We start from the raw sequence: 17,045 nt of genomic DNA on the forward strand, positions 1-17,045 counted from the left end.
AAACGATCAATCACGTGAGAATCTAACAAAAAACACCGATATGTGTGATATGTGAGTAATGACATAGAGGAGTAGTTTTCCCGACAGAGAAAATCACGATCTACTTACTTGATCACCACCCAAACCCTAAAGAGAATTTAGGCCTTCTTTGGATCGACATAGCTAAAAAAATTCTTACATGTTACAAATTTTCTTTGCTAGTCACTCCATCGAACCTTTCATCAAACCTTTCACTTTTACCAAAATTCTCTTTACCCATCTATTAAACAAAATAAAAGAACCTACCTGAGTGATAAGTATAAAAAATAGGTTGAAATGTGGAAAAATAAAGAGAAAGACTTGTCTCCAAAATAAAAGTCAGTTACTTGCTTCGGGGAAGAAAAAATAGAATCATGTTCTTAAGTTAAAAAAAAAAAAAAAAAAAATCAATATCCAAGACTTAAGAACAAGGTTGGAAAACGTATAGTTAAGAAGAAAGAAAACAAGGATTTCTCTAGTATAAATATCTTGAAGACCTATTCTCTCATACTCATAAATTTTGATTATCCATTTCCATTTTCTTCTACACCATCACCTAATCCCACAATACCTAATAAAGACTCTAGCTCATTTAGGAGTAGGAAGGTGTGATAATAAGTAGTAGGCGTGATTGATCAACCTGAAGCTTCCGTCATTGAGATGTGAGGAGGCGTGTGCCCACTACACATTGGAGTTAATGAAACTTGAGTGGAAAATTTTTGAGTGAATTTGTGTTTCGACTGCGGACACTGTGAGAACCCATTTAGGTATTTCTCCAAAGAATCGAAAGCGACCCTACTAGTACATTTTAATGAAAAGTTCACTGCATGCATGATCATATGTAGATGTTTTAATTATTGAAGCATATTAATCCTGAGTTTCAAAGAAATCAATCTCGCGTCCCTACTAAGGAGATGTATGGATATCCGAGATTAATTTAGGAAAGCGAGTTTTTGTTACCGAAGTCGTTGTATTATAAATGAAGTTTGTGAGTATCTTCTAGGAAAACTCTCAATGAAGCTATAACTCGTCCACTAGGGAATTCCTAGTGGTTTAAGAATGCTGTTGTATATAGATACAACGCTCTCGCTAAACAGAATTAGTTAGGACTACACATTTTGGCCACTTATCTATTTTAATGTCTCTTCTTTGGCTTAAGGAACGAACAAAGTCTTTTTGGGGGTAGTGTGATAAAGCACCCAAAATATTAAACCCTATCGGAGACATATAAATTTGGTTAATTATGTGTTTAATAATCATGAAATAAGTATATTTTTGTACTTTTGCGGTATTCGCATGAAACATGAAAATATAAAGCACGAAGAACGATGTATATATGAATTCTTCCAAATCAGCCATGTGAAACCCAACAAATCCCGAAGCATCAAGACTTCCGGAGCTCCTACCGCTTTGAACTAGGACTCGAATGAAACAAGCGAGCTGCTTTCGACAATCGGGGCGATGAACTCTACGTATAGGGGAAAAGTTGTAAAATTGTCGTTAATCGACCGCCACTAGATCGCAGACGTGGACCCACTATCACAGCCCGCAAGATTTGACGAGTCATCAATCATGGAGCATCTCAAGACAAAAATGCCAAATTATTGGTGCAAAGTTGACACCTTGCATTTAAATTAATTGTATTGGGTGTTAATAGTGAAAAAAAAAAAAAACAAGGTGTCACTTTGCTTTAATGTGGTGGATAAAAATGAGGTAAAATGAGGTTTGGTGTTTGAGGTGGGATGAGGGAAGAATTGAAAAAGGAAGGAAGAAAACAAACAAGGGGGGGAGACACTCCATTTACCCATGACTTCTTTTCCTTTACCATGCATTATTTTAGTTCCTTATCTCTTAGTTTTTATCGAAGTTTTTAGTTTTGTAGAAAGCTTGTAATAGTTTAATGGAGGAAACCTTGTGTTCTTCTAGTTAAAAACAAATCTAAAATGCAAGTGAGTTTATATAGATAGTTTCTTTTTGTTCTCTTTTATACCTACACTATTGTTGTATGATATAAGAAATTGTACAAATTTAGTAAGTTTCATTGTGGAGTACACTTTAAACTTAATTTTGACTAGTTTATGTTAAGTTGTATGGGTTGAGAGAAAACACAAAGATGGATTAAATTTTAAATGAAGTTTTACGGATTCTAAAATTGAATCCGTGTTCTATTTTATGAAAAACTCATTTGACTCAATTCTATCGGTTCATTATTTTAGTTTATTGAAGTTGAGCTAAATTGTATTGAGAGATCTGAGTTTTATTTTGCTCTCTTTACTTATTGTTTAAGATTTTTCTTTTAAATGACTACAATGGTTTTATGTTTACAATCACATAAAATTAATTTTAAATTGTCATATTTAATATTTATTTTATTTTTTATTTGATATATCTTTTTTTTTATTACTACGCCCTTCGATGAGGCTACTTTCAAGCCTTCCGCCCTAAGGCACAGGGAAGGTGTTGCGCCTTAGGTGCGCTTTAACGCCTTTCCTACACTGGTATTAACTAATACCAAGACTTGTATAATGCTGGATTAGATAAAATAAAACACGCACACGTACTCTGACAAAATACTACGGCACAACATCAAATGCTGTATTGAGTTATAGTTTGACTGGTCTTATTTGATGTAGTTCAATTATTTTAAATGTTCTGTAAACCTGTTTTTTAGTTCACTCTATCATTCGCGGTTACTGGATTCAACGAGACTCAAACTAAAATCTTAGGAAGAATATGCCGAGTTTTAGGTTTGAACTATCCATTGAGAAAATGTACTATAATTGAAGTACCATCTCTTTCACTATTGATGCTCCATAAATTATTCATGATTATAAATTCCGAACAAAAGCTGAGCCAATTGTTTGTTGTAGCTTCCTCTTAGTACTTTTTGTTTTACATAGTGAAAGTGTTCTAATCACAATCATACTCTTTGGTCAAATTCACAGGCGGTACCTCTATTTCTTTCGGAGATGGCTCCTTGCCAACACCGCGGTAAACTCAACAATATCTTCCAACTGATGATCACAATTGGGATTTGTTTAGCTAATTTAGTAAACTATGAAACCAACACGATTAAAGGAGGTTGGGGATGGCGTTTGAGCTTGGGTCTTGCTGTTGTCCCTGCTTGCGCTATGATCATTGGATCCATTTTCGTTCCTGACACACCGAGATCCATGATCGACCGTGGTAAGAATGATGAGGCCAAAGAAACTCTTAGACGCATTCGTGGAACTGTCGATGTTGATGCAGAATACAAGGATATGGTGGTACAATCAAAGTTTAAGGACAATGAGCAGTCCTGGAAAGCAATCTTTTCCAGGAAGTACAGGCCACAACTTGTGATGGCTTTGGCCATCCCATTCTTCCAACAATTTACAGGAATCAATGTTATTATGTTTTACGCCCCAGTCCTTTTCAGGACAATTGGTCTTGGAAAGAACGCTTCTCTCATGTCTGCTATGATTACTGGAGCTGTCAATGTTGCTGCCACATTCGTTGCAATTTTCACAGTTGATAAGTTTGGAAGAAAGCTTCTATTCAACATAGGTGGAGTCGTAATGCTCATTTGCGAGGTAACTATTCTTACCCTTGTCCTATATATTTATTCTCCTCTTTTCGTTAATGGTTATTTATTCTCTCTGTCCAAAGGTAAATTAAGTTGATAGTCGATCAGTGTATCACCATCAGTTGGTTGAAGTTTGTGTTTCCTAACTAATTCTGTGCATTTGCATTATGCAGATTGTGATCGGATCTGTAATTGCATACAAGTTTGGCTGGAATGGACTTGGAAAAATTTCAGGATGGTATTCCACCATTTTGCTATTTTTTATTTGCGTCTATGTCGGGGGCTTTGCTTTCTCATGGGGCCCTCTTGGATGGTTGGTGCCTAGTGAAATATTCCCCATTGAAGTCCGTTCGACTCTACAATGTGTTACTGTTGCTATGAATATGTTGATTACTTTCATCATCGGTCAAGCTTTCCTCTGGGCATTGTGTCACGCAAGGTTTGGATTGTTCTTCGTATTTGCGGTTTTTGTGATCGCCATGACGCTCTTTATCAACTTATTTTTGCCCGAGACAAAGGGTATTCCTATTGATTGTAGGGGAGCGATACCCTCATAGGGCATCGCACTCGCGTGGAGCATAAGCGAACTGAAGATAGCGAACTCCAAGACAGACCTGAGAACAGCGCCTCTAGCAGGCACTCATAGATTAATCCAAGGCGACCTCCAAGACCGACCTGCGAGTAGCTCGGTAGGTGGTGCGAACGAAGACATCTCGGTCGCGAACACTTCATCGAATATAGAACGCCGGATAGAAACACATCCCACAGGGGTAATGATTGCCAATATCTTAGTGGTAATCTCAACACCGGAAATAGGGACTACCGCGATCTACCCCCAATCATAACAGATCCAACCCAACACTCATCCGCGATCTCCCCCTACATTTGTACAAAAGAATACACGCGTCGAAGGATCTCCTCTCTCAAAACTCTATAAATACCACCCCATTGGAACTACGCCGGACCTGATTCTTCTCTCCCGGAAAAAGAAAAACGAGAAGAGATCGTGGGCAGATTAAGCTCCGCGGCGACCTCTGGTCACATCAAAAATCCTAACCCTTCCCGTTCATCCTAGTAGTAATTAGGAGAAAACCAAAACGCTCCTTTACATTGGCGGCCATCGGGGCCGACATTGGAGAACCACTTGAGATCATCTCTAATTCTCCACTTACGAAGCATGGTTAGCATAGAAGCACAAGTTGAACCTTGCTCACGGTTAACGAATGAGAGCATTTCCTTGCTTTCGGGGAGGAAAATGCTACCTTACGCCAAAGGTGGGTAGTTATCACTTAACAACAAGTCGGAACGAGTGAACACAAGATCAATGACGTTAATCGGCCAGCCTTAACGAAGTTGTCCCAAAGAATTGGCGGACCTCTGCGAAGAAAGACTCGTCCACAGATTGTACACAAGATGCTTAAGGCGTGATCGGCGATCTCGATTCACCGCAGAGGTCCTCCCCAAATCCTCTCCACACGACTTTATCCCCCACGCTTTCCCATGTAACGACGGCAAAGACACCGCCTCGGTCAACATGTGGCTCGCTATATTCAAAGTCCGGCACTTTACGGTTCACCCGAAGTTCGATTATCTCCCACTGCAGATTATTTCCGGCCGGCCTCGAGGATGGCCTCGATCGGTGGTTCTTTCAATCGAGGTCGATTCTATCAACAACTTCGAGCAGCTTCATCGATTTGTTCGCCCACCCCGACGCATTAACAAAGCGGAAGAAAGCGCAGATCTTGATTCTCTGTTTCAATTATCTTTCAAGGAGGGCTTAAACTATTCGTGAATTCCTAGGGCGATTCAAGGCCGAGCTGGCGGGCATGGAAAGTGGCTTGAAAGAATCTTTTCGCCATTAACGGCTTTTTCTAATGCTTGCCGAAGGAGTCTAAATGGCGACCTTGCTAGGTCGATTGATGAACGCGCCAGAGACATTTGTCCGAAGCTCTACGCTCGGCGTCGACAAGTACATCAAGTTGCGAGGAAACCTTAAAACTCCGTGGTTTAGCGAGAGCCCGCGAGGTCGCCCGAAGTCTCGATCGTTCCCGGCAAGAAGAAGCGCCAGTCAGCTTGCACCACCCAGTGCCGATCGGATAACGATGAGAGAGTTTACTGTCCTCACTCGCTCCCCCAGTCACATACTGGATAAGATCAAGCGCGCCTCATTTTTCCGGCCAACCATCAGCAACCCGCGATCGACTGGCAAAACTTTTTGTGCATTTCATAAAGCAAAGTGCCATGAAACCGATGCATCTTTGGGGCTCAAGCATTATCTCCAAGACCGGTGGAAGGCTGTTAATTCCAAAAATTCACTTGCCATTCGATGGCGCCTGCGTCATCATGCGGAGAGCTCGTCGTGTGTGCGTAGTCGATCTCCACCTCACCGTTACGCGCGGAGTAGGCACCGCTCGTCCTCCGATAGAAGGGCGTTCGCTGATCGATCTCGTCCACGAGAAGGCAAAGACTCGTCCGATCGTGACAATGCTCGCGACTATTCATGTGATTACTTTTCCGGACGATTCGCGTGACCTCATCCAGAGAAAAGACGGGTTGGCTCTTCGGAAGTCTATCATTTTACTTCCGCTCCTCCGCTCAAGCGGTTCTGGTCCAGTCGCGGCCACAGCGATATCACTTTCGGAGGCCGACTTAAGCAAAGTTTGCCTTCCTCATAATAACGCGTTATCGGGTCGTTCATGTCAAAATCGCCGACCGAACCGATCAAAGCCCGATCGACCCCGGCAGTTCTTGTGACATCCTATTTTACCACACTATGCAAGAGATGAACCTCCCCAAGTCACTTTCGTAGACCTAATCGCCCCTTTACGGGTTCAATGGCTCCGAGCCGACCCATTGGTGACATTATCTTACGATGTCGGTGGGATCTCGCGAAGATAAAATTACGTAATACTCGGTTCTGCGTTTCGACCGACAAAGAAGTCGCCATACAATGCCATCCTAGAGGCGGCTTATTTGGATTCATCGGATGCAGCCGTACCATCTACTTTACATCAAGTTCTCCGGCTTCCGGGACCTCGAGGCATGATGGAACTTGGGCAATCAACTTGAAGCGGCGTACCATTGCAACCAGTCCAATCACCGGATGCACTGCTTTCGTGAATTGCTTCCCACCATACAGAGCCCTCCGGTTTACAATGGCACGGGACTTAGTCGCAGTAAATCCAACCCAGCGCCAAGCGCGAACGGGGGCTCCTCCAGCAGAAGTTCTCTCCGCTGCCGATACCGCACTCGCACCCGAAGTCATCATCGATGCGCCGATCTGGACCTCCCACTTCAACCAACGCGTCGATACGCGGTCGATTACCTTTGTCGGTTAAAGTTTCGAGACCGCCCGGCTCATATCAAGCCGCCCACATTAATTCACCGCAGTCGCTTCCATCAATGTGCTTGCGGCCGGGGCCCCCCCGTGTCGTGGATACCCCCGGGCGGCGTTGCAGAAGAAGCTTCCACATTCGGTGACGGTCCGTCGCCCCACCGTGTGCTCGATCTCCTACGATGGCGAGTTGTTAAGCAATGTTTAAGCCATCACCGTAAAGCCTCAAATGCGAGAAAAGAAAGAGTGAATCTTGGCACCGAAGGCGACCCCAAGTTTGTGTATGTAGGGGCTAACCTCGACCCCACACTCGATCACAACTTGTAAATTTCTTATCTATGAATAAAGATGTTTTGCTTGGTCGTGATATCGATGTGTCGGAATCGATCCTAACTTCGCATGCCACAAATTAAATGTGAACCCCAATGCCGACCGGTTCGACAACGACCTCGCCGACTATCCCCGCGCTTTCAAAAGCCATCAATGACGCAGGTGAAAAACTCAAGCAAGTCGGTTTCATCGAAAGGTAGACTACCCCGAGTGGATTGCCAACATTGTCGCCGTCCCCAAAAAAATGGGTTAAACTTTTATGTGTCGATTTCACAAATGTCAATCAAAGCACTTTAAAGATAGCTTTCCTTGCCTCGCGATTGACCAACCGGGTCGTGCGACCAAACCGTGGTCACTTAACTCCTCTCCTTTATGGATGCGTACAGTGGGTACAACCAAATCCCACTCGCCGAGGAAGATCAAGAGAAAACTTCGTTCATCACGGAACAAGGGATCTATTGTTACAACGTCCTCCCGTTCGGTCTGAAGAACGCTGGAGCCACGTACCAACGCCTAGTCACGGACATGTTCAAAGACATGTTAGGCGACACCATGGAGGTCTACATTGACGACATGGTGGTCAAAAGCAAAAAAGCTGGTGATCACCTCACCCACTTAGAACAAGCGTTCTCCAGACTACGCCGTACGGGCATGAAGTTGAACCCCGAAAAATGCCTCTTTGGGGCGTCCTCCGGCAAGTTTTTAGGGTATCAGGTGTCGCAGCGTGGGATCGAAGCCAATCCTGACCAGATCCGAGCGTTCTTGGATATGCCCGATCCACGCACAAAGAAACAGATACAGAAGTTGTCAGGAATGGTCGCGGCGCTTAACCGGTTCATATCAAGGGCCTCAGATAAGTGCAGACCGTTCCTACAGCTCCTCAAAAAAGGCGAGCCGTTCTCCTGGAGCGATCAATGTCATCATGCATTCGCTACTCTCAAAGAGTATCTCACCACGCCTCCCGTCTTAGCCAAGCCAGTACATGGAGAGACACTGGGGCTTTATCTGGCCATATCCGATTTCGCCCATCAGCCTCGATTCTTTAAAAGAGAACAATTCAGAGAAGCCGATCTACTTCACGAGTAAGACACTCACGCCAGCCGAAAAGAACTACTCCTTCCTGGAACGAGCCGTACTCGCTTTGTTGTATTCCGCACGGAAATTCAGACCGTACTTTCAGGCACATCCAATCAAGGTTCTCACCGACCTTCCATTGAAGAAAGTCCTTCATAAAGAAAACAAGACTACTCGAATGGCAGTTTGGGCCGAAGAACTCGGAGAACACCACATCGAGTTCGTCCCCGCGACTTCTCGGAGAAAGGTCGTCGTTCTTTGATTTCCTCGCAGATTTCCGGTCGAAGACCCTAATTGGGAGCAAAACCGAGCTCCCAAAACACGCAATCGCGAGTCAAATCACCCGGTCTCTCTTTGTGGATGGTTCGGTAACCTCGGTGGAAGCGCATCGAGTCGTCTTAGTTTCCCCGACGGAAATATGATTGAAAAGTCGGTTAAGATTGACTTTGCCACTTCCAACAATGAAGCCGAGTAACGGAAGCACTAATTGGGGACTAAGGATGGCGGCATACCGCGGCCGGTGTCGAAGAGCTCCAAGTCTTTAGTGACTCATGAATGGTGTCGTCGCGGGGTTGCAAAAGAGTACACTACCCACGGAAGGTAACCTTTCAAAGTACCTTCAGTCGTTCATCGCTTATTGCCTTCTTTTAGCGGTACACATACATCATTTCTTGCGTGAGGAGAATCGCCCTTTGACGGTTTAGCTTTTTGGCTACCCGGACTCGAAGTTGCGTTCCGACAAGTTCTCATTGAGGTAGTCGATCGACCGCATACCAAGTCGACCATACCTTGATGATAAGCGACCTATTTCCTCTCTCCCGCCAGTCAGTTGAGCCAAACATGGATGCAACCCATCATTGATTATATCCAAAGACGCAAGACGCCCCCGAGAACGCGTACCAGGCCCGGCAGGTCTCTTATCAAGCTCGGCGTTATTGTTTAGTCCAAAACAAGCTATTCAGGAAATCCGCTGGTGGTCCGCACTTACGATGCATTACCCCGCAAGGGGTCAATTGATTTTTTGCCAAATTCACGGCGCGCTAATGTGGAAATCACGCCGCCGTGCCATTAGCCCACAAGGCCATCTCCGAGGATATTTCGCCCGGATGCGATCGATGCTAAAGCATCGTCCTCAAATGTCTCAAATGCCAAACGTTCGCCACAATATCATCCAACCCGCCATTAATCGACAAAGATAGCGAGCCCGCGGGCCATTTCACATGTGGGGCATGGACATCATGGGACCATTCATTCCACGAGAAGAAGATCGGCTTCCGCTTTGTCCTAGCCGCCACCGACTACTTCACCAAGTGGGTCGAGGCCATTCCCTCAAGACACGTCAAAGAGTCCCATGTCCGCGAACTTCATCCGGACTCATATTATCACCAGATTTGGGTTACCACATACACCGGTAATGGACAATGGGCCTCAATTCAAAGGCGAGCAGTCCAAAAAGAGTTCCTAGCCAAGTGGAAGATCATTCATCGCGTTTTCTACTCCGCGAAGCGCTTTCAGAGTAATGGTCAAGCGGAAGCCGAACAAAGCTATCTTGGAAAATTTGAAGAAAAAGATTGAGAAGAATAAGAGCCAATGGCCAAATCGGTTGAAAACATTCTATGGGCTCACCGACATTTCGCTCAAGATCGCATGAAGTCGCCATTCTCCTTATGTTATGGCGCGAAGCCGTAATTCCCAACCGAATCGACCGTCACTACAACTCGACGGAACTTGTCGAGTCGGGGCATAACGACTCCGTGTTATCACGAGGACGCCGACCTGGAAGAAAAGCGGGACTTAGCCGCCGCCGAGTCGCCTCTTTATCGACAAACTCGAAGAACTCCTACAACAAGCGAAGTTCATCCCTAGGTCTTTTCAACCCGGTGACCTAGTGCTCAAAAAAGACGCAGGGCGACTCCAAGTTAGCACCCACATGGGAAGGCCCCTACATAGTGGAACGGCGTCGTTGGCAATGGAGCATCTTTGGATAAGAACCCAAGAGGGGAAGATGTTGCCTCGACCTTGGAATACTTATCTATTGAAAAAAATTTTATCGATGGCGCCTTTCATGTTGTAAATCTTTTGTTTTCATTAATGAAAGACAAGTTTTGCGGTCGACCGATACTATCTACTCCGCTTAGTTGTATTGGTAATACCTCGCGGGCTACATAGCCTCTCCATTCTTGTAACGTCGAGGACCTATATTTCTAGGATCGACTACACGAGAACGCCTCTCAATTTTGAAAGCGCGACCTCGGGGAGCTCACAGGGCTACATAGCCTCTCCAATTCTTGTTACGCCGAGGACCTATATTTCTAGGATCGACTACACGAGAACGCCTCACCGAAAGCGATACTACCGGGGAGCTCACGGGCTACATAGCCTCTCCAATTCTTTGTTACGCCGAGGACCTATATTTCTAGGATCGACTACACGAGAACGCTCTGAAAGCACAAAATTCTCGGAGCTCACAGCTACATAGCCTCTCCAATTCTTGTTACGCCGAGGACCTATATTTCTAGGATCGACTACACGAGAACGCTCTCAGCGAGCACACAGCTCTACGGCTCTCGCTACATAGCCTCTACAATTCTTGTTACGCCGAGGGCCTATATTTTTTAGGATCGACCACACGAGAACGCCTCTATCGGCCAAGAACGCCTCCCGCTCCTCCACAGCACCATAACCCATCCGGTTCTGTCACATCAACGACCTATATTTCTAGGGTTGACTACTTAACGGGGACGATATTTCTAAGATCAAGATATTAGTTACACACAAACACACGGCAAAGATGCATACACATCCAAAACAACGTTATATGACAATACGTCATCATTAACTACGCCCACTCTTTGGGATTACCAGAAATCCGGATCGATGATCATTACAAAAATTCAACAAGTCTTGAACCGCCACTTTCGTGGAAACCGGGCCCCGAATGAAAATGTCGAATCGCAAGGGCAAGCGAAAAACGCGGCTATTGTTTGCCCCAGATAAGAGAGAGAAATGTAAACTACAATCACAACTTCAGCTTAACAGAGACAGACGATGATCACCTTATCAATTTTCAGTAATGACATGCTTGTCTTCCGGGGCTGCGCTAGTCGGCAGCGGTATGTCGAATGACCTCGACCGATGTCATACTTTTCGTCCAGGCGGCATAGCGCATCTGTGCGATATCGCCTTCTTCGCTTTCGCGCCACCGCCGACATTTCTTCGCGATAAGCCGTCACAACCGCCGGTTCCCTTTCGGCTTCGGTCACATCCGACACCAATCTGGCGTTCTCGGCCGATTCACGTTACGGTACTTGGTGGACATATCATCGATTTCTTCTTGTCCACCCCCACGCAGCATTTCAAGATCAACCCGGCCTCCACGCGGGTTACCACTAGTCTCGAGAACGCTGCCAAAGATCTTTCGACTTATCATACCTGCGGAGAAACTGGCGTGAACATAGTTAGAACACCGGACTCCCCGAAGTCGAGACTGGCAACTTTTAAGCTATCAAGAACTCACCAAACAAGCGGCCATATCCATCGTCCCGATGAGTGTCCCCATGTCCTCGTCCCTCAACTTCGCTTTATCACCATCTAGCACAATCCCGCCCGAGCGGTCGCTATGGGGCCGAGTGAAAGCTTCTGAACCGAAGCGCTTCACCATCCGCTTCTTCCCGTCTTTCCCGTGATAGTAGAATTCGCATCCCCATCGCCCTTACATGGCGGGGCGAACCCTCACCAGAATCGGGCGCTTGACTTTGTTCTTCGATTCGGCGACCGATCATTTATTTCGCTCGGCGTGGCGACATTGAAGACAATTCAAGCGTGAGGCGACTATCTCTCCTTGCTCGCTTATGACCCTTCGTTTCTCCATCAAGAACCTTCCTCTTCCCTCGACGCCATGAACATGAGGCTCAAACTCCATTTCCTCCATTGATAGGGGCGTTTCTCTCACAAACGCATACGACATCTAGCCATCTTTACCCTACAAAAAGTTGCAGCGGCAAAGTTAATACTTTACTCTAGGTATTTCTCAAACCGAATAACACGCAGAGAAGAAGTTCGACATACCCGATGAACAAGCGGCGGAAAAACAAAAAAAGAGCAGAGCAACGATGAGGAAGGAAAGCTTAGGCAAAACAATGACAAAACCTCTTGATGATACGCGGAGAAGCGGTTTATATTCCTTAGGAAACGTCTTTTCCTAAGTGCCTCATTATCACCTTGAGGCCTTAAACGCCATCGCCCCGCCATCATTATGTCCCATGAACCGCTTCGTCTCCTACACCGCGTGTCATGCACGAACGGAACATCGCGGTTGGCGCGACCGAATCCGAAAGCAATTCGACCGCATCTCGAGCGGACTCCAAAATGATCGATCTTTCACGTTGCGTCGCCTTCGCAATCTCAAGCACTCCAACAACGGGACGCCCCCATTTTACCAATCATAAGTAAGGAGGTCGTCACCCAATGGGCCTACCACGTTCTATTCTAAAGCGTATCATCCTACATCACTATGGTGGGCGACGACTTCGAACATACACAACACAACTATTTACCATCGCGATATAAACAAGGGAAGTTACGGTTTAATAGCTTTATCAGATAGCTTCGGTGTTGAGCCGAGTTCTTCGAGATTACTCGAAATCCAACCCGCCCCACACGAGTTAGCCACATTCGCTACCCGAATCGCCAAGAAACACCTACTTGTTGAATTACAAGACACCAAACATAAGAAAGGCGAAGCGCCGGGTTACCCCAGAAACCCGGTTATTGTATCCACAAAGACATAAAGGCGATAAACGGACAAAGAACAAATTTTACAACTCGTCATCCCGGCCACATTCACTACTCCTCCACGCTCAAACGCTTCATCGACCTTTCTCTCTCCCGCCCACAATGATCGCTATGCCATCCAACTCTAAGCTCATCATCGATCGGGTGCTGGCGGCCATTTCGAGCCACCCGGCACCGCGCGCACGCTTCATAGAAGAAGGCAATCGCCCAACGGCATCCCGCGAACCTCCACCGAGGGGCCGGGGCAGCGGCAAGGCGTGTTCCTCCTTCAAGAGTATTGTAGTCGATCTCGGTTCAACGGAAGTTGCGTCAGTGTCATGTCATAGGCGATTAAGCGTCCGAGCAACCTTCTTGCGGTGCAAAGGCGTAATCGTCAAACCTCCCCATTTCCGCGGTGGCGGCTCGCACATTATCTTCAACTCCTTCTAGCTTTTGCCTCGGCTTCTTCCGCTCAGGTATCTTTCAACATCTTGGCGGATTCAACGCTTCATGAGTTCTCTTCAAATCTTCCGGTTCCTCGCCCTCCATGAGGCGTCTGGACATTTTCAGCTCCTCACCCTTTTCAAAGACCATTTCCCTATCGATTACGCGAGCAGGCGATCTCTTTCAACCGGAATCCGCCACGCGGTACCGCGACGAACATACACATGGTTAGCACAACAACAATTTGCATAAGCAAGCAAAGTACCTCGGATGAAGTTATAGGCATACCACGCGATTGCGCTTTAATTTCCATTCGTTTCAAGTTGTCGGCTAACCCCCTTCTCATCTAGCTCTCTGCGGTTGCCATCGAGCTATTTGTTCTAGCAAACAACCCGCTATCTTCATGGATCCGGCGGCGCTAGCCGTTTCCGCGGTAATGCGCGCCATTCTCGTCGGATAGACAAAATGTCCTTCGGATCGTCCCGAGCGCCACCGCTTTCTGGGCCGCTTTACGTGGGGCCTTGGCCTTCTTTCACGGTGGGATCGCCCCGATCGCGTACTGCTGGACCCCACTCAAAAGTGGCCAAGTCCATGACTTTGCTGAGTCGGGCTCCACTCTGGCGTAGATACCGTGGCCCGGCCGCGCCACCATCGATCCGCCCCCGTGCTAGCACCATCTTCACGAGCATGTCGAGCTACTTTCGCTTCGCCCACCCGATCTTTTCGGAGGCATCGCGTGGCCTCCTCTCCCGACCTGCCCCTAGCACGCGGCGGTCAAAACCATCGGGCTCCAACTCTACGGGAGCCTCGATCGAACCCATTCGGGCCGACCGCCCGATCCTCCGGCTCTGCGGTTCCCCTAACAACGAGCCTTTGCCTTGCGCTCCCCTCGCCCCTCTGCCTCTCTCGTGTTATCGGATCACTTATGCGGCTTCTCCATCACCCCTCGCCGTTCGACTTAGAGCCCGCTCCTTTTGTACCTTCCTCTTCTCGGGATCGCGGCCCCTCCCCTTTTCCTCAAAGAAATGAGCAACCTCGGGCAACTTCGCTTTGTTTTTCAAAGACGAGTCACCGAGCGAATCTTTCTATCTCCCCACGATCGTTAAGCGGCTTCACGCGAGAAAACTCTGCCAAAAGCAAAACAAAGACCTGTTAGAGCGGCTATCAAACGTTCCGAAAAATAACAACGAGAAAAGTATTCCTACCCACCGGATATGTTACAAATCTAGTTTTGCGGTATACACCCGCTCACACAAGAATTGCCAACTAGCAACAACGGTCTCTTAGTCCAGGGCCTCATTGCTTACTCCATCGATCAGCTGCGAGCAGCGTCGTCATGGTTTGCAAGCTAAAGTTCATGTTCCCCGATCGACGTATCACATAGTGCTCCACTATATCGGATACACCTATGTCATATTCCCACTCGCGTTCAGCAGTCGAACACCTTAAATAATCGCGGTGTTACCCACGAACCCGACAGGGCGACTTCCAACAAAGCGCCAAGAAGTCGATACCCGGAAGCGGTATGTGCATCCAAGGCTCAACCGCCCTCACAGATTATAACTCCACCGTTCGCCGGGTTATACTCCTCACTACGAACATTTTCTTTCGACCGTGGCTCGTGATATCTCGTGTCGGGGACATTAATCCCATATTACCATTTCGGGGAAAGAGTTAGCAAAGCACGACGGTTCACTCTTCTAGGGGGCACATCGCTTGATGCCGACCTCTCCCCTCGACCTGACGTACTAGCCACGTCATCTCCTGACCGAGATCGGGCGTTACCCCCGCCCATCCTATCTTCTTCTTCTAACTCAACCCCCACGCCGACACTTGCGATTCTTCTTCCTCGTACTCTCCACAACTCAAAGATATCTCGGACCTCCTCCGGCCGAGTGTCATCGAGAATCGGACATTATAACAACCCTTTTCTATCAAAGATCCGGTTCTAAAACCTATATAGCCTTACAATAACCTACTTACTTAAAATAACGAAACCGGATGAGAGAGGAAAGCAAATGGAAATGGGAAAGAAAACGGACGGGGAGCACACCCTGAAAACCCTAGTCGGGCGTTTTTGCGGAAGAAAACAAAAGTAACTTTTTTCGTATTCCAAATCTGATTTTGTATAAACCGCCGTTCGGTTACCAAGGAGTAATCATTACATCCTACGCTATATAGCCCGACTGCGTGTTCCAAGGCTCGCCCTTGTCCTTTCCAGAGATCCCATGATAACGTTGACATCGTTTCGCTTCAATCGCTACGATTACGTCATCGCGTGCACGTAAAAGATACAACTACCTTTTTCCGCCGATTCACCGGGCCACAATATTCAAAAGTGGCGCTCCACCGGTCGGTTCATCCCTCTTTGTTCGCTCCACGCTCCCAACGCCTTCGTCCGACTCTTTTCTCAAGAAATAGCGTTTCCCTTTACACCAACACCCTACCGGTAGGGGGGGGAGGCGATACCCTCATGGGGCATCGCTTTCGCGTGGCATAAGCATTAACCGAAGATAGCGAACTCAAAGACATTCGAAGCGGCCTCTAGGGGCACTCATAGATTAATCCAAGGCGACCTCCAAGACCGACTGCGAGTAGCTCGAGTAGGTGGTGCGAACGAAACATCTCGTCATTTAACACTTCATCGAATATAGAACGCGGCGGATAGAAACACATCCCACTTTGGGGTAATGATTGCCAATATCTTAGTGGTAATCTCAACACGGAAATAGGGACTACCGCATCTACCCCCAATCATAACAGATCCAACCCAACACTCATCCGCGATCTCCACCCTACATTTGTACAAAAGAATACACGTGTCGGAAGGATCTCCTCTCTCAAAACTCTATAAATACCACCCTCTTTGGAACTACGTCGGACTGATTCTTCTCTCCCGTAAAAAGGAAAAACGAGAAGATACGTAGGCCAGATTCAGCTCCGCGGCGACCTCGGTCACATCAAAAATCCTAACCCTTCCCGTTCATCCTAGTAGTAATTAGGAGAAAACCAAAACGCTCCTTTACATTGATGAAATGTCCAAGGTGTGGAAAAATCATTGGTTCTGGAAAAGATATTTCCCTCGTGACAGAGTTGATGGGATTTGAGTGGTATTGGCAGCTTTCTGGTTATAATACTCGTAGGGGTTCTATTAGTTAGTTAAGAATACAATGTCTATGACTTGTATAGTAGCATGGACTTAGATAGCTAGGTTAAGTGGATATATATTGAGAGTCATTGTAACTGAGATATTGGTATACAGTGTCTATGGTTTTCAAGTTTTTGAACTTTAGTTTGAAGCAAACTATCTTCGTGCGAATATATCTTATGGTCAACTATGAATTAGTGTGGTGTTATTATTTGCATATTGACCTTGCGGAGTTTGCTCCTCATGGTTTAAAAAAGAGAAGTGCTTTGTTTAGCACAGTTGTTATGCCTTCGGCCCAAAAGAAGTTTTGGCAGATAACACACTTAGAAGACAGTTTAGACTTAAAAGAAAAGAAGATG

At 46.5% G+C, this 17,045-nt stretch overlaps 1 protein-coding gene across 1 annotated transcript; it reads left to right on the forward strand.

Moving 5' to 3' along the window:
• Positions 1-2,547: 2,547 nt before the first annotated feature.
• LOC147509187 (sugar transport protein 1-like) lies at positions 2,548-16,830 on the forward strand. Its single transcript, XM_086599196.1, has 3 exons — positions 2,548-3,590; positions 3,757-4,110; positions 16,565-16,830. Exons 1-3 carry the CDS (start codon positions 2,988-2,990, stop codon positions 16,643-16,645), a joined length of 1,038 nt encoding a protein of 345 aa, XP_086455322.1. The 5' UTR covers positions 2,548-2,987; the 3' UTR covers positions 16,646-16,830.
• Positions 16,831-17,045: the final 215 nt, after the last annotated feature.

Source organism: Coptis chinensis, chromosome 3 (genome assembly GCF_015680905.1).
Source record: "Coptis chinensis isolate HL-2020 chromosome 3, ASM1568090v1, whole genome shotgun sequence".
NCBI classification, from domain to species: domain Eukaryota; kingdom Viridiplantae; phylum Streptophyta; class Magnoliopsida; order Ranunculales; family Ranunculaceae; genus Coptis; species Coptis chinensis.